General features: G+C 34.2%; 1 protein-coding gene across 2 annotated transcripts in view; it reads left to right on the forward strand.

Moving 5' to 3' along the window:
- LOC149801024 (ubiquitin-like modifier-activating enzyme 6) overlaps window positions 1–22,993 on the forward strand; it is a 136,262-nt gene that overhangs the window by 103,879 nt on the left and 9,390 nt on the right. For both annotated transcript variants that reach the window (XR_016420575.1, XM_089955051.1), the window contains exons 26-33: window positions 237–300; window positions 5,548–5,689; window positions 6,994–7,108; window positions 9,453–9,532; window positions 11,791–11,904; window positions 14,493–14,620; window positions 18,528–18,615; window positions 22,119–22,213. Coding sequence is in view for 1 of the 2 variants with exons in the window: in XM_089955051.1 (XP_089811177.1) it covers window positions 237–300; window positions 5,548–5,689; window positions 6,994–7,108; window positions 9,453–9,532; window positions 11,791–11,904; window positions 14,493–14,620; window positions 18,528–18,615; window positions 22,119–22,213 (826 nt within the window). In the remaining variant the exon portion in view is untranslated. The remainder of the gene's footprint in view (window positions 1–236; window positions 301–5,547; window positions 5,690–6,993; window positions 7,109–9,452; window positions 9,533–11,790; window positions 11,905–14,492; window positions 14,621–18,527; window positions 18,616–22,118; window positions 22,214–22,993) is intronic.

A 22,993-nucleotide genomic window follows, 5' to 3' on the forward strand; every position in this document is an offset into this window, starting at 1 on the left:
ATTTATTCAACTTTCTACACCCATGAATGTCTCAGGTTGTGTTTGATATATATAACATAAAAAGATCTTATTCAATTAAACTTCTTTGAAAATGATCTTTTTTCAGAATTTATGAGCATATTCGCTTACACCTTTTTGTAACTATACATTAAGTGAATACAAAAAGAAAACCATGTGCTTCAAATATCTTATATCAATGAAAGAAACAGTTGTAAGTACTGATTCCTATATTTCAGCCTTGTTTTGGCAGTCCCCGAAGAGGCCTCCAGTGCCACTCCAGTTTAATCTAAATGACCCACAGTAAGTTACATGCTGTCATGTGCAGAAGTTGCAGCTAAAATATCTGGGGACATTAATATGGCAGAATCATCCCACTGCTTAGAAATGTACATATTGCATGGGCAATTTGCAGAATGCTGTGCTTTGGGTATCTTAGTCCATCGTCAGATTCCGCTTAAAGTCGATATTATGGCCGCTTTGCACAACATATACTAAAGATGAGGTTGTTGTAGGTCATTGTTTATTGATACTTAGACATCATCAGATCACAGAAAGGATTAGAAATGGCATATACACTAGACATGCTGCTGTTAATTAGAATTAGAATTCTTTGTGTGATCTCTTGCCTTCCAAGTGTCAGTGAACAAAGACTTACAATACGTTTGTCTTTTTTATGACCAATGAGTTGTGTTTACAGAGATTAAGTCACTGATCTGCAAGACTGCACCAAATACAGGTGTAAACAGTTTGGTTTAGTTTAATGTCTGTAAATCTTGATAAAATCAGTAACTGTGTAAACAAAATCAATAACTGCATAAATAAAAATGCTGTCAGTGATTTGGGAACCACCTATTCCAATGAAATGACATATTTCCACAACTCTGTTTAAAGCAACTCTTTAGTAAGATTTTCTTTCCTGTTCTTTTCTTAAATTATGGATAATTTTCATATCAACTGTGGCATTGTGAGGAAAAAGCAGAAGAGTAACATTTGATTTTGCAGAAATATCTTCTCAGGATCATAGTTACATTCCATACAGACCACCTCAGCTAGTATGTCAGTGCAATAATTTACAGAAAAATCATTCAAGAAATTTCTGTGCAGAAAAAAAAAAAAAACACAATCTGTGCAGACTAGATATGTTATTGCAGTCATTGGATTGACTAAGAACTTGTGTATTAAAATAGTTTCATTCATGTGCAACTTCTCAGTTCATTATTGATTTGTAACAGTTGGTTCAAATGGCAGCTTATGGCAACCATCGGTATAAATTGAAGGTAAGATTTGTAAGATTGACTTTCTAGTTGCAAATGCATAAAATGCACATGTCTCGGCAGTACATATGGTTGCACTATCAAAGTTAACAGTGTGTATATATATATATATATAGCAACAATCCTAAGGATGTTTCATCAAATTGTCAGATGTATTCTGCTGTGGTGTCTTAAAATCTAAATCTTGTAATAATAACGTGTTAATAATAACCTGTAAAAGACATACCAGCAAATGATTCATTGCAGGCTGAGCAAGGTAAGGCATACTTATAAATAACCATTAACTGTAAGCCTAAGGTGCAGATTAGGGAGAGATTGTTTCAGGTCATTCTAATTTAAAGGCATAATTTTGGGTCTTGTATGTCATTTACATTTGTAAGACATTTTGGTAAGCATTGCAGTCCTACTGATCTGCTGGACTCACTTAAGTGCTGACAGAAATTTAGGCAGTCTTTTGTACTGTTACTAAGTGCTGACAGAAATTTAGGCAGTCTTTTGTACTGTTACTAAGTGCTGACAGAAATTTAGGCAGTCTTTTGTACTGTTACTAAGTGCTGACAGGAATTTAGGCAGTCTTTTGTACTGTTACTAAGTGCTGACAGGAATTTAGGCAGTCTTTTGTACTGTTACTAAGTGCTGACAGAAATTTAGGCAGTCTTTTGTACTGTTACTAAGTGCTGACAGAAATTTAGGCAGTCTTTTGTACTGTTACTAAGTGCTGACAGAAATTTAGGCAGTCTTTTGTACTGTTACTAAGTGCTGACAGAAATTTAGGCAGTCTTTTGTACTGTTACTAAGTGCTGACAGAAATTTAGGCAGTCTTTTGTACTGTTACTAAGTGCTGACAGAAATTTAGGCAGTCTTTTGTACTGTTACTAAGTGCTGACAGAAATTTAGGCAGTCTTTTGTACTGTTACTAAGTGCTGACAGGAATTTAGGCAGTCTTTTGTACTGTTACTAAGTGCTGACAGAAATTTAGGCAGTCTTTTGTACTGTTACTAAGTGCTGACAGAAATTTAGGCTGTCTTTTGTACTGTTACTAAGTGCTGACAGGAATTTAGGTAGTCTTTTGTACTGTTACTAAGTGCAGTAGTTGACATGGGCCATTTACAATGTGGCAAATTAGAGATGGGGACAGTTTTGAGTGTGTGACTGTCAAAACATATGGCAATATCCAAAGGAATTGCATTGGCTTTGGTTTGAAGTTTCAGCTGATGGATATTCAAAATTCTGTTTGGTCTTTTTTAAAACACAAAAAACAAAAAATAATTTTCATAATTTTGGTCACAGGGTTCATAGAGTTAATGTGTTAATCCAGCTTTATGGTGAACAGTGTTGTAATGGGGAGAATTTGTTATTTATCTGTATTAAAGTTAACTGGCTGTTGAATATTATGGCACTTTTGTATGATTTGCTTGTAAAGACTTTTCTGTCAAAGCATACTTCAGTGTTATATTGAAGGAATATGATAATTTTATTAAGAACAATAGTCATTATCAATAAATCCCCTATGGATTCCGGAATGTAGAGTAGACCAGATGCACATAAATCCCCTACGGATTCTGGAATGTAGAGTAGACCAGATGCACATATCAATAAATCCCCAATGGATTCCGGAATGTAGAGTAGACTAGATGCACATATCAATAAATCCCCTACGGATTCCGGAATGTAGAGTAGACTAGATGCACATATCAATAAATCCCCTACGGATTCCAGAATGTAGAGTAGACCAGATGCACATATCAATAAATCCCCTACGGATTCCGGAATGTAGAGTAAACCAGATGCACATATCAATAAATCCCGTACGGATTCCGGAATGTAGAGTAAACCAGATGCACATATTAATAAATCCCCTATGGACTCCAGAATGTAGAGTAGACCAGATGCACATATTAATAAATCCCCTACAGACTTCAGAATGTAGAGTAGACCAGATGCACATATTAATAAATCCCCTACAGATTCCAGAATGTAGAGTAGACCAGATGCACATATCAATAAATCCCCTACGAATTCCAGAATGTAGAGTAGACCAGATGCACATATCAATAAATCCCCTACGGATTCCAGAATGTAGAGTAGACCAGATGCACATATCAATAAATCCCCTACGAATTCCAGAATGTAGAGTAGACCAGATGCACATATCAATAAATCCCCTACGAATTCCAGAATGTAGAGTAGACCAGATGCACATATCAATAAATCCCCTACTAATTCCGGAATGTAGAGTAGACCAGATGCACATATCAGTAAATCCCCTATGGATTCTGTAATGTAGAGTAGACCAGATGCATATATCAATAAATCCCCTACGGATTCCAGAATATAGAGTAGACCAGATGCACATATCAATAAATCCCCTACGGATTCTGGAATGTAGAGTAGACCAGATGCACATATCAATAAATCCCCTATTGATTCCAGATTGTAGAGTAGACCAGATGCACATATCATTAAATCCCCTACTTATTCTGGAACATAGAGTAGACCAGATGCCCTCTCCTGCACATCATACTCAAAGAGCCAGGAGTTGTAACAGCTCTGTGGTTAGCATGCTGGACTCACAACCAAAAGGATGTAGGTTCAAATCCAGCCCAGATCAACCCAGGTCTGCTACTATTGTATGTCCTCAAGTATGGCACTTTACTCCAATTGCCTCAGCACTCAATAACCTACTTGTACTGCTGTGCTGTACAACATCAAACCAATTGTTATCACTACAATTCATGATGTTGTAACTGAAAAGACAATAGTTAAATATCTGACAGAAAAACATGGCTTTACCCTACTTTTGAATATCGTGTATTATTTGATTATTGCCAAAGTGTACAATGCAAATAATATTTATTGTGATTTTTATATAAACATTTCCAAAAATATTAATATGTGTAATAGAAATCATAATTACTGCTTGGATCAGATTAATATAATTATTTATCTAAATATAATTTTAACAAGCATACAATTTATAGGTTATCCACATTCATTTATAATGTTGATTATAGTATTTGCACACTCTCCCATTGTTTGTACCCCCAACTGATTTTAAGAATGAAAAGCATCAAGGATATAAAAAATGCACAGAACTTAGTCGTTTCATTCATCAATTTATAACTTCTAATCTGATGGTAGCCAGGAGGTCCTTAACACTGTCAACTAATTCACATTTCAAATTATACATAAACTAAAACTCAGTTTAAACATGCAGATAGACTGCTCGCTGTCCTTTTCTATTTTCTGGAGTAGTCTATTTCAGTAAAAACTGTGTTGTCAGCATCCAAACAAAAAACTTGCATATTTGCAGTGTCTAATTTTGATAGTTTTAAAACAAATTGAGCAAATAACAAGAAGAAACTCTTGTATACATGTGTTCAGAGAGATGAAACTCCAAAATGTATGGAATTATTGAGGTTATTACAAACAGTGAACTATGTCACATCTGTTTCTTGAAAAGATAGACCCAACCATGCAGATTTGGGGATTGTTACTTAAGAAATTCAAGTTTAATTGGAAATGTCAAAAAGTTGATAGTTTTCGGGACCCTGTGGTGACAGTCAAGTTAGAAATTATAAATTAAAAAATGAAATTACAAACTTGTGTGCATATTTGATATCCTCGATGCCATATATTTTTGAAATTGGTTGTGGGGTACAAACATATAGGAAAGTATGCAAATGCTATAATGGAGTTATTCCAATAAATATGATTCATAATGCATATAATTATCAGTTACACTGACTTCCAGTTCTCCACATAAAATCTATTTGCACTAATTGGTGCAGAAAATTCATATTTTATAATACTGAAAATTTACTGTTATTTGGGGTCTACACAGATTCATTGGTTTCATGGGTTGCTACAGTTTTAAAGACCCAGCACACTTCAGTGGAAACAATAGGGCCAACTTCACAATCCATAAGCTAAATTCCATGCAAATATATCATCTTTTGCCCACACACAAAAACGTATAGTCACAAAATTCACAATTTCCTTTAAGTACCATCTTAAGTCTAGTACAGCTGCAAACTGCACATACCCAGATCTGCAAGCACAGTGTGCCTTCAGATCTAGGGCTATGCAGTTTTGTTACTAGTAATCTGCAGAACAAACATCATAGACACCAATCTGCCTGTGCATTATAAGACAGCAGATCAGGGTCTGTTTTGTTTGCAGTTGGACTTATAAATGAGTATATTCAGTAAATTATTGATTTACATTATCTATAGCTACTCCATTTTATTTATGGTATTTTACTTTTTTCCAGACATCTGTCATTTGTGATTAGCTCTGCTAGACTGTATGCAGACATATTTGGTGTTCAGTGGACACAAAAGGATTTGGAACCAGTCACTGTAAAGTCCATCTTATCGAAAGTCGATATTCCCCCATATGTTCCTACTAACAAGGTAATTAAAGTGGTCTCTCACCATAACACTGTTCAGGGAAGCCATATAAATGTGACCTGTGATATAGGCATGGTCACTGGGATACATCATGCATAATACAGTGGTCCCGTTGATGGGAGCTATATAAGTTTATCATGTTTAAGGTTAGGTCACCATAAGCAAAAGTCAAGTTTGCACATGAGAATAGGATTGATGATCATAGCCAAGTTGTATTATGAATCATATTATAGTGAAGTGCATTACAGCAAATGACCACTGTACACCAGAAACCCTATAATAAAAATGTCTCTCTGTATGTTGTACATCATGGACTTTTGGATGTTTTTTTTTGCAATATTCACAATTAAACAGACAGCCAATGTTTTATTATTCACAAGCTTTGAGGAAAGTATAATTACATTTATATCATACAAAATGGTTTTAGTCACAATGTAAGTGCTTCAGTTTACTACTCCAACACTACAACAAGCAATTAAAGTCTATGTATTGTAAATAAGCAGTCTAATTCAGGTACAAAACCAAATCTGTGACATCTGGCAAAATTGTGCGTGAGATCTGTCAAAGCATTTACTTTGAATTGTCTTTTCCACAATATTTCCCAAATCCATTGATCCAGAATACTAAAATTGTTTTTGTTGGTTCACGTTTATCAGACGTGTATTTTATTTTGAAACCCTACTATAGCATGATGATCAGGGTTCACAGAGTGCAGTTTATTGTTGTTCTTGTTGTTCTAGGGTTTAACGCCATTTTTCAGCACAAGATAGGCTATACATGGCGGCCAGTATAACTGGTGGAGGAAGAACCCTGGAAAACCCAGGGAAGAACCACCGACCCACGAGAAACTACTAGCAGACTTTCCCACGTACCCACGCTAGTGCAGTTTATTGAAACAAGTCATTTTAATTGGACTTTTTGAGGGAATGCATGTTATATAACACATTTGACCATCAGTTTGAAGGACTTTATATTTCTACCATCATTTTTTACTTGATATATCTTTTACAGGTTTTTAGAATCTTTAACTTTTGAGCTTTTATTATTTCTTGTTTGTATGTATTATGGAAGGCATTTTTCATTTAGTTATTTTTATACAAGTCTTTATGTTTCCATTTTTAGAGCATGACTTTTATTGGAACCACATAGCCAGTGTTGTGCTGACATGCCATTAAACCTTCTATGAATACTGCTGCTACCCATTATTCCTGTTCTATTTTGTGTTAGGTCAGTTTTTACATGCACTTAGAGACAGTCTCGTTCCATGAAAGATTTTTAAGAATGAACATCAGGCTTTATTTTTTCAGAAAGTGGAAACTGTTGAGACAAAGGTGTCGAAGGAAGTGGAGATCTCGGGGGATGAACTAGTTGAAGCTGCCATCAGGATACAGGAGACACTGCAAAATGTGAACAATAAGAAAGGTAGTGGGAACTATTAGGTTAAAATTGTAACACAATTTGTTATTTGAGCGCAATACAAATTTCAAACAAGGTAGAGCATAATTATTATATTACATTCTCCATCCATCAGTTCATACATCTTTTTTTTTTGTTCCCTATTTCATTTCCACACAATAAGTCAGGTTTTTTCCATCAACTGTTACCAGTCTTAGTGGATGTCATGCACTTAGGGTAACGAAGAAGGCCACCATTTTGAGGGGGAAAGGTTACTGAATGAACAAAAGAAAGCTTGTTTCCCCACAACAACATTTGTTCTACATCAAAGACCTGGACCAAACTTTGTGACTGGCTTGCACTTTCTGTAAGGAAGAAGCTTGCTGATTTTGGAGTCAGAAGATGAAGGGTCGAGCTGTAAAAAGAAAAATGGTTTGCACACAGTAATGTTAATTCTACCTCATGGACCTGGACCATACTTTATGGATGGCATGCATTTGGAGTAAGGAAGAAGCCTTTTTAATTTGGGTTTGAATAGGTTATAATGGTCAGTGCCATCGTGACTAAGAAATGTGTTTTCAGACTTTTTTCTTCTAGATTAAATTCCTTGGCGAAATGTTGTGGATGGCTTGCACAACAAGGAAACCTATAGATTTTGGTATCTAAAGGAAAAAGATCATAGTCATGGTAAGACTAATAAGGAAAATAACAGTTTTTGCACAGTACCATATACCTTAACCAAAGGTCAAGGTCATTGTGACCCATTGGTCAATAATTTCCTGAGTCAACTGTACCCTATTTATGCCTACCTATAGTACTCATGTTTAAAAAAAATTTATTTCCAATAATTTTACATTGCTGCATGCATTGTGGACGATTATTTGTATCCCAGTGGTATATTCCCTGTGTATCCCAGTGGTATATTCCCTGTGTATATAAAATACATCATGCCTTTGTATCCCAGTGGTATATTCCATGTATATAAAATACATCATACCTTATTACCGATGGTGATTTTTGCTTCAAAAGTATTGTTATTTGTACAGATACACCTGGTTTTATAGAGAAAGTTCTTGTTTCAGCCAGTATTGATTTATTTGTACAAACATTGATATTTGGTTATGTAATCTGAATGTTTGTATATAAATACACATATACAGCAATCTATGAAGAACAACATTTACTTGTCCAATCGTAACTGTTCCACATAGGCCGGATTTTTTACTAATCACTGAAAAGAGAAAAACTACATAAATATTGTCCAATGATGGAACTAATTGTATTTCTGGTCTTGTATAAGTAGTTTGTCACATTTTTCTTGTTGCATATGGAATATACTGAACGATTCAAATGTAAAGGTCAGAAACCAAATGAATGCCCAACTAGGGATACAAACGTGTCTCACATTAATAAAATTGATATTTTAATTTGCTTGATTACTCGATTGGTGCCTGATATGTTAAGAGTGTTTAGGTGGCGCTCACCAGATAATATGTACTTTTGAGAGAGTGACGTATGTAAGGTGAAGTAGTTCGCATTTAAAACATGCACAGTGGAGAGAATGTTTGCATACCTCTATGCTACATTAATGTAATGTGGATGATATTTCTTTTGGATAATGTACTTTTGGAAATTTTACATGATTTAAGCACACTGCTAACTAAAATGACTGCTCCCTTGTGTTAAAAAATCAGTCTGAATTAGTCTAAAGTACACTATACATAGCAGCTATTAAAATAGGGAAAATGAATTTTGCCAGACTAGACAATACCAGCTTCTGAAAGTGCAATGAATGAATTACCAAATATATAAAATGTAAAAATACTTATCGGCTCTTTTTTATACAATTTACCTCTGATGTTCAGGAAGTGAAAATGACCAAGTAGAGCTAGCACTTTTTTGAAAGGTGCACATTTGAAGTAAGGCCAAGCTGTATACTCTATAACCCATAGTACACCCATCAATCATACACCAAAATAAAGGGAATTAAAGGTTCTTTGCATTATATCTAAGATATACAAGGTCTTTTTTAAATAGCCAGTATAACCAGTGAGGAAAGCCGGGGACATTCTTTTTCTTTAAAATCCTAACCCTATGCAAAATGCAAAACTGTATAGCGCCACCTTAGTGCCAAACCATTGGGATGAAACTGCCTTATTCATTTATATACTGTAAGAACCAATAAGGGCTGGTTAATGCAGGATTCTAACAAGCATCCCTCTGATTGTGAATTGAGTGTGCTAACACAGTAACCCTGGTTCCTTCAGTTAGGCAAAAGCTGGTATAATATAAACTTTGTGGACTACTTGGAATAGAATCCGATCAAGATAAGACTTGAATTCCTGAAATCTGTTCTTGCATCTATTCACAGCATTGAGACTCCTGAAGCCAGCCGAGTTTGAGAAAGATGATGACAGTAATGGACACATTGATTTCATAACTGATGCTGCAGTATGTTAATTTTTATTATTGCTTCTCTTGTGACAGTTACATTTATGCTACAAGTTTTATATATCCTTATCCTATATTTCGTTAAGCCTCTTGATGGTTTTGTGATGTCACATTATGAAGCATAGACAATTCACACTGACACATATCATATTGTCCTTGAGTTCAAGGTCACAGGTGTTGAAGACCTGCATTGAAGTTACAGTTTTTTTTATTTGCATTTATATCCTTATGCTCTTGATTGACTATGTTTAGACTTGGTATATATTATTAGAAAGCAATATACGTTTTATCACTCCTTGGACCTAGGGCCAATGCAAAAAGTTTACAACAATGTTTTGAGCATGTGCTCCATATGCAGGTCATGTCATTCTTATATATGAATGATGCCATATTTGAAATTAAAAATCCTCCCCCCCAATGTTAGGAGTTACCAATAACTTTTCAGATTTTTCTGACTATTGAAAACTAGTGATAATTTCTTTCTATACTAAATACTGCTTCAGCTTTCTAATTGAACCCTTCTCAGAAATGTTTTGTTTAATAATGATTGGCAAAAAATAGGTATCAGCGATGATGGCAATGGTGAGAGTAATATTGGTAGCAGTGGCAATGTTATTGTCCATAGTATTTAAGATCATTTTGGTTTCATTTCTTCTCTTGCCAGCAAGGAATTCATCCTGAAATGGTTAAAATGTGATGAAAGTTATTTTGCTTTACCACCTGATAACCGTTTGGAAGAGGGGGATATTTTCCTGGCTTTCCATTTTACTACATAACTCTTGAGCTGTTAAAGTTAAAAGGATGAAACTTGGTGTACTTCTACAGCATCATTAGAAGGTGTATCATTTACCACATGTAGATGGGTCATGCTTTCAAGATCAAGGCCACAGCTCAGTATTTTAAGTTTTCCATCACACATTCCATTCTGCTGTATAATGTTAGATCTCTTTGAGATAAAGGAATGACATTTGGTATACATATACGTCATTATTGAGTATTGCCTACCACATGGGGCAGTTTTGTCTTCAAGGTCAGTGTCACAGCTTAATGTTTTAAGTTTTCTATTATACTTTCCATTATGGTCTGTGACTTCAGAACTGTCAGAGATTAAGGGACTTATATATATATATCATCATGTAGAAGGTGCATCTATACTATGTTGGTGATTCTTGTATAAGAAAAATACATGTATACAAAATTTCAGGAGCCATGAGAGTTATTTTGAATTCATACATGATCTCTTTCCCAGAATTATAGCAAACTTCATACATGGGTTTTTTTCACACTTTTAAGAAGAAAAAAATATTTTTTCCAGTACAATAAAAATACATGCATATGAAAAAATCAGGAGCAACACCACAATCATGTTATATCCAAATTTGTGTTACAACAGAATGTGCTATGGCAGTGTCACACTGTTGTACATCATCAAAAACTATCAATGCCTGTCAATCAATGTTGAAATAGTTATGGGGAAATACATGTAATGACAAGTGTGTAATTAGGATTTTTAATGTAGCTTTTAACAATTTTTCAGTCATATCGCTACGATGTCTGCAGTGTGGCAGTTTATATTAATGTCTAGCACTGGGACATCATGCCGCAGACACGTATCATGATGTCTCACCCAGTCACATTATCCTGATACCAGGCCAACCAGTCCTAACACTAACCTCTTAATGCTGAGCGCCAAGCGAGTCAGCTGTTAGTACCATTTTTGTAAGTCTTTGGTATAACTCAGCTGGGGTTCGAACCCATGAACTACCGCTTCCGAGGCAGATGCTCTAACCACTAGGCCGCTGGAGCAGTCATTTTGACATTGTGTTTTCACCAATGACATAATGGACTTGACGAGTCTGCCTTTCCCAGGTCATGTTTCAAATATATTTTTTACCTTCCTTAAAACAGTCAAAAATTTCCATTCCATAAGTTGATGGTAAAGATGTTTTGCTGTAAATGTATGATACAAAATATTTGTAGATTCTTACCCAGGTCAGTTTTAATAGAGATGAGCTATTTCTGTATTTTTTTAAAACAGTGAAAACCGGATTATGTGTATTATATTTTGGAATGTTATGCTGATTTTATAAACATGTTATTGTGCATGGTGATTTTAAAGGACTGAGTGAGACAATTGTTTTAGTATATTTGTAATTTACTTTATATTTGGTGTGTTGGTTTTCAAAATGTATTGAGTTTTCAGCTCGATATTGTTAAACTTTTGACAGTATCTCATTTTTTGTATTTCACACATTCAGAATTTACGAGCCTCTATGTATCATATTGAAAGTTCCGACCGACTACAAGTGAAGAGAATTGCTGGACGTATCGTGCCTGCCATAGCCACAACAACAGCTGCAGTTGCCGGAATGGTTAGTATATCCTATGCCAATATACATTATTAGAATTAAAAGCTATCATTACTTTCACATTCTTTGAACCAGTTATTTGAGTTTGAACCGAAAAGAATGATGGAAATGTATACGTTCTATAGTAAATTTGACCTTCAGAATGGCTGTAACAGCAATTTCCTGTAACAAACAAGCTTATTTCTTATATACATGTTGCTCTTTCCAAAATGATGTGTGCTGATAATTTTTTTCTAGAACATTTTATATGATATGTATGGATATGTTCATTCTATTTATGATAACATTAAATATGGAATAGAGAGTTTTATTTTATTTATTAATTTCTTTACACAAATTGGTTTCACAGTGATGACAGTGGTAACACAAAAATTACATGCATGATCTTTGACAACGACATTGACATTCTTGACTTGGAGAAACCCCACCATGTGTCTGGCATAGTATCCATTCTCTTTTACCAAATATAGTTTCTATTACTAATAAAAGTAATAAACTGGTCTTCCTAAAATGTGTGAAAAAGTTTTGATTCAGTGGAATTTTCATGTAAATTTTGTACGTCAACTTTAGGTAAATGTGTGCATTTGTAATAGTTATCTCTTGTTGACATTGCTTCACTGATGGTAATATTTGATGCATTAGCAAGAAGTATTTTCAAAAGAAAATCACCAGCTTTATCTCTTGGATAATGCTTTAGATATTGATATAAATTATTGTGATGTATAAAGAAAAGAAAATTTATAACCCTACATGCCATTATTGTTTTCAGTAAATTGATTGTTATGTTGATAAAATTGATGAAAATTAGTATCAAATTGAATTTCATGGAGACCATGTAAAAAAGTTGGTCATGGTGACCTATTTTTCACATTCAAGAGACTTAAGTATTTTTAGCTATTTCTTTTGCTGTCAGTATCCTGGACCTTATTTCACCTGTGATCTTGAAAATAGTATTTTGTTGCATCTCAGCAATAGTATCTGAACCGTTCCAAAACTAGGTCCACATGACCTGACTTGCATGTTAGAGAGACTAATGTATTTACAGCTATTTATTCATTACATCCTCTATATCTTTTACCCTATTTTACAGACTAAAAGTGATATTTGGATGTATCTCAATGTGGGCAGCTGAACATCACCAAATTTAGGTCACTGTGTGCATGAAATTTTAAAAGCTATTTACCCTGGTCCTGTGTCTAATTTTTTTTTTAGGCACTGTCCTTAATGAAAATGATTCTGCTTGGACATCTAATACAGCTTCCACAGTAGTTATCTTAAAAATCTTTTTATTGCTACTTGTCCTGAATTGATGGTCATATCAGCATGGGAGTTTCACTAAATGACATCGTATGATATCTGGTTGGTCCTAAATGAAAATGGTGCCAATCTGACATCCAGTATAACCATCACAGAAGTGATCTTGAAAATCTTTCTATACTTTCTCCTTGTGATTGGAAAGTCATAACGACTTGGGGTTTTCACCAGGAGACTTATTATGGTGAATAGTTGTTCCTAAATGAAAAAGGTTCCCCTCAAACATACAGTATGCCACCACCACAGTGGCTACCTTGAAATCCTGTTAGTGCTATTCCTCCTGAATGGATAGGTATATCAACATGTGGTTTTCACCAAAAGATTTTTGATGATGTATAGTTGGTCCCAAATGAAAATGTTGCTGATTTGATGTCCAATATGGCTGCCTCCTGAGTAGAAAGTCATATCATCATTAGCTTTTTGCCAGAAGACTTCTTATGACATATAGTTGGTCCAGAATGAAAATGGTGCCATATGGACATGAAGTATGGCCACAACACGTGCCAGCATTAAAATCTTGTATGGTCTTATCAACCTGCATTTTTCACTAAAAGACTTCTTATAATGTCCTGTTTGTCCTAAATGTAAATGTTGCTGATCTAACATTCAGTATGGCCATTCTGATTTACAATATGGCTTCCATAGTGGCCATCTTGAACATCTTGTTATTGCAGCTTCTCGTGAATGGAAGGTCATATCAGCATGTGGTTTTCACTGGAAATCTTATGATATCAAGTTTGTGTGAAACAACAAATGTGCCAATCTGATATCTAATATGGCTACCACAGTGGCCATCTTAAAAATCTTACTACTACTCTTCCTAGACAGAAAGCCATATCTACATTGGATTTTCATCAAAGGACTTCTGATGTATTTTGATACCCAGTGACAATTTTGTACTAATCTGACATTCAGTATGGCCACAAAAGTAGCCATTTTGAAAATCGTGTTATTGCTACTCCTGCATACATACATACATACATACATACATACATACATACATAGTTAACATTAAGCTGTAATGACACCATTATGTTCATTAAAATTGTATCTTGTTCTTAATTAAATAAAAAAGCATAATGTGTAGTATGTAAATATAAACATAATTTTTTTTTATAAATGCAAAGTGTACGAGGTCAAAATATCAGATTCTTTTGATAAAGATAATGGTTCTGATCAAAATATTGCACGTTCATTGAAAACTTTAAACCATTATTTTAACTTGAATAATGTGAATGATTTAAAGTGCTTAATATGCGTCTCTTCTTAAATTTCAGATTTCCATTGAGTTAGTAAAGGTGGTGGAGAAGTTTCCAAGAGAAAAGTACACCAACTGCTTCCTTAATCTGGCCCTTCCCATAATGCTTCTGTCTGAACCTGGCCCTGCAGAGAGGACTGTTATAAGGTATTGTTAACCAGCATTATTAATTAGTCATTGTAGATCAGCATATATCCACAAGCAGAGAGAAATATCACTTCTATAAAAGTTTGAAAGTCATCATAAATGGGGAGGACAAAGAAACGGTGGTCAATTTTAATACTACTTTATATATAAAAACCTGGTTTGTACTATCTTGAAAATTCATTAATTTGAGGGATTGCCTTGAAAATTCAATTAATTTGAGGGATTACCTTGAAAATTCAATTAATTTTGAAACATTTTTCTCCTTGAAAAGTCATTTAATTTGTTGAAGCACACCTTGAATTTTCCCAAAACTGTTTGAATTTAAAAATTTTAATCTAGAATATAAAATGTTAAAACTGAACAAAATAAATAACTTTTAAAATTCAAAATATTCCCCCCATAACACCCCACCCCCCAATGGGATAAAGTCTGGTTGTTTACAGCATTTCTTTGCACCTATTTATGCAGTGATTAACAAAGCAACATAAGGAAGATGTGTTGTTTAGAGAAGATACACCCTGAAAACTTTTAAAAGCCATTGAAAAGTCCTTGAGGAACAAATCTTTAGGAATGCATGAACCATAAAAAATAAAAATGTAAACCTGTTTCTATATAGGGCTGCAGAGTTTTGCAGTTTCCCAAATTGTATTGGTACAAGGCAATAATAACCAGAGAGGACAGGTATAAGGCAATCCTAACCAGATGACAGTTATAAATTATAAGGCAATACAAATCAGAGAACAGATAAGGCAATACTAACCAAAGAGGACAGTTATACTGCAATTCTAACCATAGTGGATAGTTATAAGGCAAATGCTAACCACACTGAACAGTCATAAGGCAATACTTATCAGAGGAAAGTTATAAAGCAGTTCTAACCACAGTGGACAGTTATATGGCAATACTAATCAGAAATATAGGTATAAGGCAGTACTAATCAGAGAGGACAGGTATAAGTCAATAAACAGGTATAAGGCAATTCAAACCAAAGAGGATAGTTATAGGACAATTCTAATCGCAGGGGACAGCTATACAACAGTATTAATCAGAGTGGACAGTTACAAGGCAATACTAATCAGAGAGAAAGTTATTAGGCCATTCTAACCACCAAGGACAATTATACTGCAATACTAACCAGAGAGAACAGGTATAAGGCAATCCTAATCAGAGAGGATGGATATAAGGCAATACTGACCACAGAGGACAGTTATAAGACAATTCTAACCACATAGAGGAAAGTTATATGGCAATAATAACCAGAGAGGACAGTTATAAGGCAATTCTAACCACAGAGGAAAGTTATATGGCAATACTAATCTGAGAGAACAGCTATAAGGCAGACCTGCCAAACTCTTACAATTTTGCCGTATGTCTTACGAAAATTACCCTTAAAATACAGACTTAGGGCATACAAGCAAAACTACAGGAAGATGATAGTTGCCAAAAAATCTGGATAACTGATTCATCTGTGTTTGGTATGGATCTGGGTTTCATATTAGGATTAGTGAAACAAGTCAGGGAACCAGACTAACTTTACAGCAGCACCCCAGATGCTTTAAACTGCACCTGTTTGTTCATGCAAAGCGTTTACAAAATCAAACTGTTGATTATAGAATTTTCATTTTAATGGCATCCAGAAAGCGATGCATGTTTAAGACAAAAGGGAAAATAAGCTTCTAAAAAAGTATTAATAATCAACACAGAAGAATAAAAAGGAGTATTCAGATTCTTGTGAATAAAGCTGGAAAGGACACAGTTATGTTTATTGGACATCACGTGCCAGTTTGAGTATGTCTCATGGCAGGAGATATGAATACCATTATCAGGTGAAATGGAAAAAGAATTTCCAAGAATTACATCAAGTTGAGAGATAGCAACAAACCATTGAGATGCATAGAGTTTGGAACTAATGTTTGTGCAACTGTACTTATGGTAAATAAAGTCTACGCTTACTTTACAAACTTTTTAGTTGAATATAATTGTAACATAGTCGAGCTGACCCTTTGAGACCGGGCAGGGTTTTAAAGAAACAATAAACACGTTCGTGGATGACAAATGACAATATATTAAACACTGGTACTAATGATATGAAAATAACACAGAAAAGCATATACAATGTCACATTCATGTAGTCAAAAAGTTCTGGAAACTCCATGTAAACTTCATGTATACAAATATTTCTAGCAAACTTTCATATAAACAAATGCTTGTTGCAAACCCATATAATCAACTACTGGTCGCAAACATTTATGTAGTCAGACACTACTGTCATAATTCACATGTAGTCAAACCACTACTTGTTATTGTTCTTTTACTTGTAGTCAATACACTACTTGTTATTGTACTTTACTTGTAGTCAATACACTACTTGTTATTGTCCTTTACTTGTAGTCAAAACACTACTTGTTATTGCGCTTTACTTGTAGTCAAAACACTACTTGATTGGAAAATGCACATTGACACGGCCTTCTCTCTGGCACGGTCACTTTCCCCTCCGCACTTGTACCCGTACGCTGGCACTGAATTGGTGGGTTATGCTAGTAATGGTACACCAGACGTCATGGTACTCACAAGCCCATCTGGCTGCTCATAACCGGCGAGCTGAATATGGAAAATAAACACACCTTTCCAATAGTCTAATTTAATTGGAATGGGTTTATTGCAACTATTTTAAGAATATACGATAGGTACGAAGTATGACATAGGAATGCTATGCAATAAAAACAAATATACGTAATGCTATGACATTAATACATACATAATATGTTTTCGAAATTAGTTGTGATAGCGACTAGATGAAATTAACTCGTCACCACATTGCCTAGGTTATATCTTAATAAACTGAATTGCAAATACGATAAACGATGTGACCACATAATACAACAATGAACGTGGTTTTACGAAACTGAATAATTATTGTAAATAATAAAAAGAGTTGACTAAAAAAACATTCGACTCACCCAACTGTTTGGCTTTAACGAAATTACAATGGCACCTGCCCGACAGCTGAATATGTTTAAGAGCTTCCCTCTATATTGGCTGTGCCCTTCAATATCTCTATCCGATATATATATAGTAGTGCGCAATAATACATTATTTCGCACGTGCCGCGCGAGCAATAAAAGCGTCATGCGATACGACGAAAAATTACATTTACAGAAATATTACGGCGCATAAAACAAGACAACCTGATTAAATGAAAAGTATGGAAGACTAAATGAGCCATATCGGGCATTTCGTAACAATAATGTTTGTCATTGCTGCATCAAACTTTTAATTACATTTTCCAGCTTTGCAATAGCAGTTATTGATATTTGTTACACCTTACTGAAAACTGGTAAATCTTAGGGAAAAAAATCAACTGCCTTACTGAGACAGACTTGTCAGGGTTGGCAGGTCTGATAAGGCAGTACTAATCAGAGCAGACAGTTATATGGCAATACTAGTCAGAGGACAGTTATAAGGCAATACTAATCAGAGAAGACGGGTATAAGACAATACTAATCAGAGAGGACAGTTATAAAGCAATACTGATCAGAGCTATTGACTTGTTGTTAGCTCCTTAGTCACTCAGGATAAAGGTAAATTTATTTTGAAGTTTTTTCATTGTTTGCTGTTATTATACCACCACTGTGATAGTGGGAGAAGCATATCATTTTGCTGCCATAAACCTGTATATCTGCATGTTCATCTCACATCTTATTAGTGCAATAGTAAAACTATTAAAATTGAAATGATGGCATTTTACACACTGTAAGCAGATTTGCCTATCAAAATGGCAATTTTTCCAAAAAAATTTTCTAATTTTTTTTCAAGGTTTTGGGTCTGCACTGGGGGCATACATGTCATACAGACACATTTATATGTAGTTCTTCTACCATTTCTAATGCAAAATTATCTTTGTCAGAGAAGGATTGAGCTTTACTACTTGGGACCGCTGGGAGGTCAAAGGCCACAAAGACTTAACACTAAAGGAATTTCTCCACTATTTCAAGGTGAGGAACACTGCAGGATGTGATGAAAGACCCCAACAAAAAAGGAAGGGATATATAAAAATGGCATCAATAAATAAACATCTTTTGATGATGGAACTATAATTTTAATAAATATGTTATCACATTAAAAATAAGTCATGGGTAAGTGTTTTATAAATAAATAGGGTGAGTTAGAATTTATATAATATTACAGAGCATTGAGTAATCACAATATAGGAAATGACTCATTATTAAGTTTCTCTGTCAAATACATCACCCAGTCACATCAATGCTTAGAATAAGCTTCTGCTACCTCTCACATCCAATCCTCCTGGAAAAATTAAATGTCTTTCCTGTCCACGTGCAATATAGACTGTACAAATATTATTTATGGGATGGAGCTCTTCCAAGATACTGTTATAATTACCTCCCCACATTAATTCTCTGTGCATACCTGTATACCAGAAGTTATTCATTTTAAACTTTTATTCAATGCATTCCACTGCTTTCTTGTTTTAGTAAGCCCAGATGGCAGCCATGGATCAAATTTTTCTTTGAAAAACAAATCCCTCAGAATAGGCCCCTATTTTGCTAAACATGAATAAAATTGCAATAACTACAGTACAGCTCACATTAATTTCGGAACCCATGCATCACAGCGGCGGTAGAGTGGAGAAGATTAAGAAGAAAACTCACATCTCTTCATGTATGCTAATGGAGTTGCGCTGTGGCACATGGAGAATTTACTGCACGCCAAGTTTACTCACAGAGTGGGTGTGGTCTCTATCAAATATGCATGGATTACTATGTATGACCCCAGCAAGCATGATCTTTACAGGCTTAGATAGAGAGAGAGATGCCAATTTATCTACATCATTATCAGATGATCATGCACATTTCCTAGTTCTGTTGAAAATTATGTAATAGATATAATTCCAAATAAAATTGTTGATAATATTAACTTAGTCGCAATTTCCTTGAAAATTGTTCTAATACAACTGTACTTTTTTCATTCACAAAGGCTGATTGACACCTTTTGCAATAAGTTTATGCTTTTACCTTATTCAAAGAAATCTGACCAAACTTTAGTATTGACTTGACCAGACCTTGTTGGTCTTTTAACAATGCAAAGTTATCCTACTGTTTAACATGAAAAGTAATTCTTTGGGGTATGTACATTTAAATTCCCAATGACAGCTACTGTTAAAACAACAACAAAACAGAAAACCGTGAATTTACACTTAAATGTGAATCATGTGTTTAGTAATTGAAAAGAAATGACAAAGTCATGAGGCTGAATATACATGTACACAGCTACAAATTAATTCAATTCTGACTGCATTTATTCTGTCTGGGACTGGTCATTTAATTTATTGTTCTTTCCAGTTGATGTAATTTGTTTTTATTTTTCATTCATCATCGATAAATTTGTTTCAAATGATATAACCCTTCGGAAACTTAAATGAGACTTGGTTTGATTGGATGTTCTGCATCAACAAGACTGTGTCCATTGTACCCTCTTATAAAGTTCTAACATCATAAGACGATGTCAATTTCAGTGTAGGAAAGGTGCATTTCTAACATGAAGCCATCTGTCTTGGTGCATTGCTATTTACAGTGCAAAGTTTGGTCCCTTCATTTTGATTTGATAATTGTTCGTAATTAGTCTCCCTACATTGTATTGTTGAAACTAATAACATTGTGGAAAATTGTAAAATCTTCAATGTTCAACAAATTTAAGGCATTCTGTGTGGTTGTATCCATGTGTCCTATTGTGCGTACTGAAGGAAAATTATAAAAACAGAATAGTTTTCGTGATAGAAAAAACTAATCATTCATTAGGAAATGATGTGTCAATAATCGAATTGTAATATAGACCAAGATTTAATTATTTCAATCCAGTTTCCTGTTTGTGACTATTAGAGCGTTTGTCTATTGAAACAGAAAAGAAATAAAACATGCATACCAATTTCTTTCAATAAATTTTACCACATTTCTGTATTTGCTATACTGCTTCACAGGTAAAATAGATCAAATGAATGACGTGGGATTGATTCCTCATCTCTTTCTCACTTGATTCCTTGTTTGATTGATCACTCAGTCAATAAAATTAGGCTTTTAAATCTGCATTTCTCAAACATGATGTAATGACTTTACGCAAATAAAAACCTATTAATAGAAGCAATTCAAAATTTGGTCTCTACATTTATCTCTAAATGATTTCATACTTTCTACTACATATTACAGAATCCTGTACTCAAAACAAAACAAAAACTTAAAAAGTGCCAATGGACCTATTTTTAGTACATTTAGCGCAATGAATGTTTTTTTTTTTTATTCTCAATACTATGTTATCAGAATGTTCTGACACATTCATTTCCTTATTTCTGTTGCAGTTCACACAATATATTTTGTTAAGTATCATGAAATTCAGTAATTCATTTGAAAGTATCATGAAATTCAGTAATTTGCAGTGAAAAGAATGATAACTAATACTAGACATTAAACATTTTACAACAAGATCACATTCATATTTCACTAATGTGAAACAATATTGGACAAGTTCTGATAGTTACCTCATGCACGAGCAGGGCCAGATCAAGTCAAATGTTGTGGGGGTGTTCCAAAAATTAAAAAGGGCACTAACTTTCCTTGAAAGGACATCAAAGCAAAGTCTGTGTCTATTTACTCAGTGTGCATTGGCATCTTCTTCTGATACTAACATTTTATAACGGTGTTTACAATGGTCCCTGCCCTTATTTCTTATTTCTGCTGAGCATCTGCTAAAGCCAAGTCCTTATTAGGGAGAGATAATGTAAGTTTCTAAGGGGGGGAGGGGTAAATGCTTGAAAAATATTTTCTTATTCTGATTTGGGTATAAAAAAGTACACGTGCCATTCCTTGCTTTACTTTAAACAAACTTATCTTGTGGCGAATGAAGTAATATAAAATACCAGTCAGAAATAATAATTTAGCCCCATAAAATTAAATGGCCAGTCCCTAACAGTACATGTGCACATTTGAACTAGTTTATGGTTGTGTACATGTATATTCAATTTCATAACTGAGCCATTACTGCTAAAGGACTAAACACGTGGTTTGCTTCAAGTGTAAATTCAGTGTTTTCTTTTTTTGTTTGCTTGTGTTTTTAAACAGAAGCTGCCACTATCTGGAATTTAACCATCCATACTGCAGAGGATTACTTTTAATGTTTAAATTGACACTGTTCAAGAGAAACTGAACAAGGTGGGCCTCTCATCAAGTCAGCACTTGAGTTTCCTAAATGTATGAAATATACAAGACTTTTTAAATTAATTTTTATTGTCCATTTATATGATCGAAATAAAGATCACTGATTGCTGTAATGTTATTTGATTGTTAATCACTAATGACATCTCAGTCTTTCCGTGGGTGTTCTTCATTGATTGGCTGTTCAAATGTCAATCGGTAATTGCCAATCATTTGTTCCACTATGGAAAATCAGAAATAGTTTTGTAACTTGTCATTGTTTTTTTTTTTTTCAGGTGACATATGGGTTTGAGGCTAGTATGGTTGGTCAAGGTGTAAAACTTGTCTATGTGCCATTCATGCCTCAGCACCAGAAGCGACTTACACAACCGTAAGTATATATGAATTTTTTTTGTTCTCACACATGTACAGTTATTTTTTGGTAGATCCCATACCTTAAGGTCCTTATCAGTTGTTAATAATAGGTGATATTTCATTATATTTTTTTTGGGATAAATGTAGTTGAGTTTGTTGCTGTAAGGACCAGGGAAGCTTTTCTTATTCAAATCAAATTTGCAATCTTTATTGGATTCAGTGGCTGATCATCACAATTTGGTTATTTAGTGCCAAAACAAGTCAAAAAATACACAGATTAAGAATCTCAAACTTTGCAAAGATAAAGCCTTCCAAATAAATGTTACATTTAGCATTACATGATATAACATAAAAGGTAAAGAAGTTAAGTCTTTAAAACGTGTAGAATATTTAATAATGGTTAAAATAGAAAAAAACAATTATGAATATATAAGGTAAATTCATAATTAAATTTGGTGAAAAAAATATTAAAAAAATTCATGTCACAATTTAAGTATGATATTCTATTCTGTTCAGGATTGTTGTTTCATAAGAATAATTTAGTGAATTCCAGAACTGGCCCTTGTATAAAATGGGCATCATTTTCAGACAGACCACATATTATTGTCCCATTCAGACCATTCTGTTCTGCCATATATTTTGTTCTACTGATTACTACTAACTGCATAGGCCCAGACCTACCGGCACGTTATGCAATGGCAGATCTTGGTCAGTGCAGTTTGGAGTTGGACTTGACTTATAAATTAGTACATATACATGTAATTCAGTTTCTTTAAACTTGCCACCTCTTTTAGAT

The sequence above is a fragment of the Sinohyriopsis cumingii genome, chromosome 4 (assembly GCF_028554795.1).
Source record: "Sinohyriopsis cumingii isolate HCF-2022 chromosome 4, ASM2855479v2, whole genome shotgun sequence".
In the NCBI taxonomy this organism is placed as follows: domain Eukaryota; kingdom Metazoa; phylum Mollusca; class Bivalvia; order Unionida; family Unionidae; genus Sinohyriopsis; species Sinohyriopsis cumingii.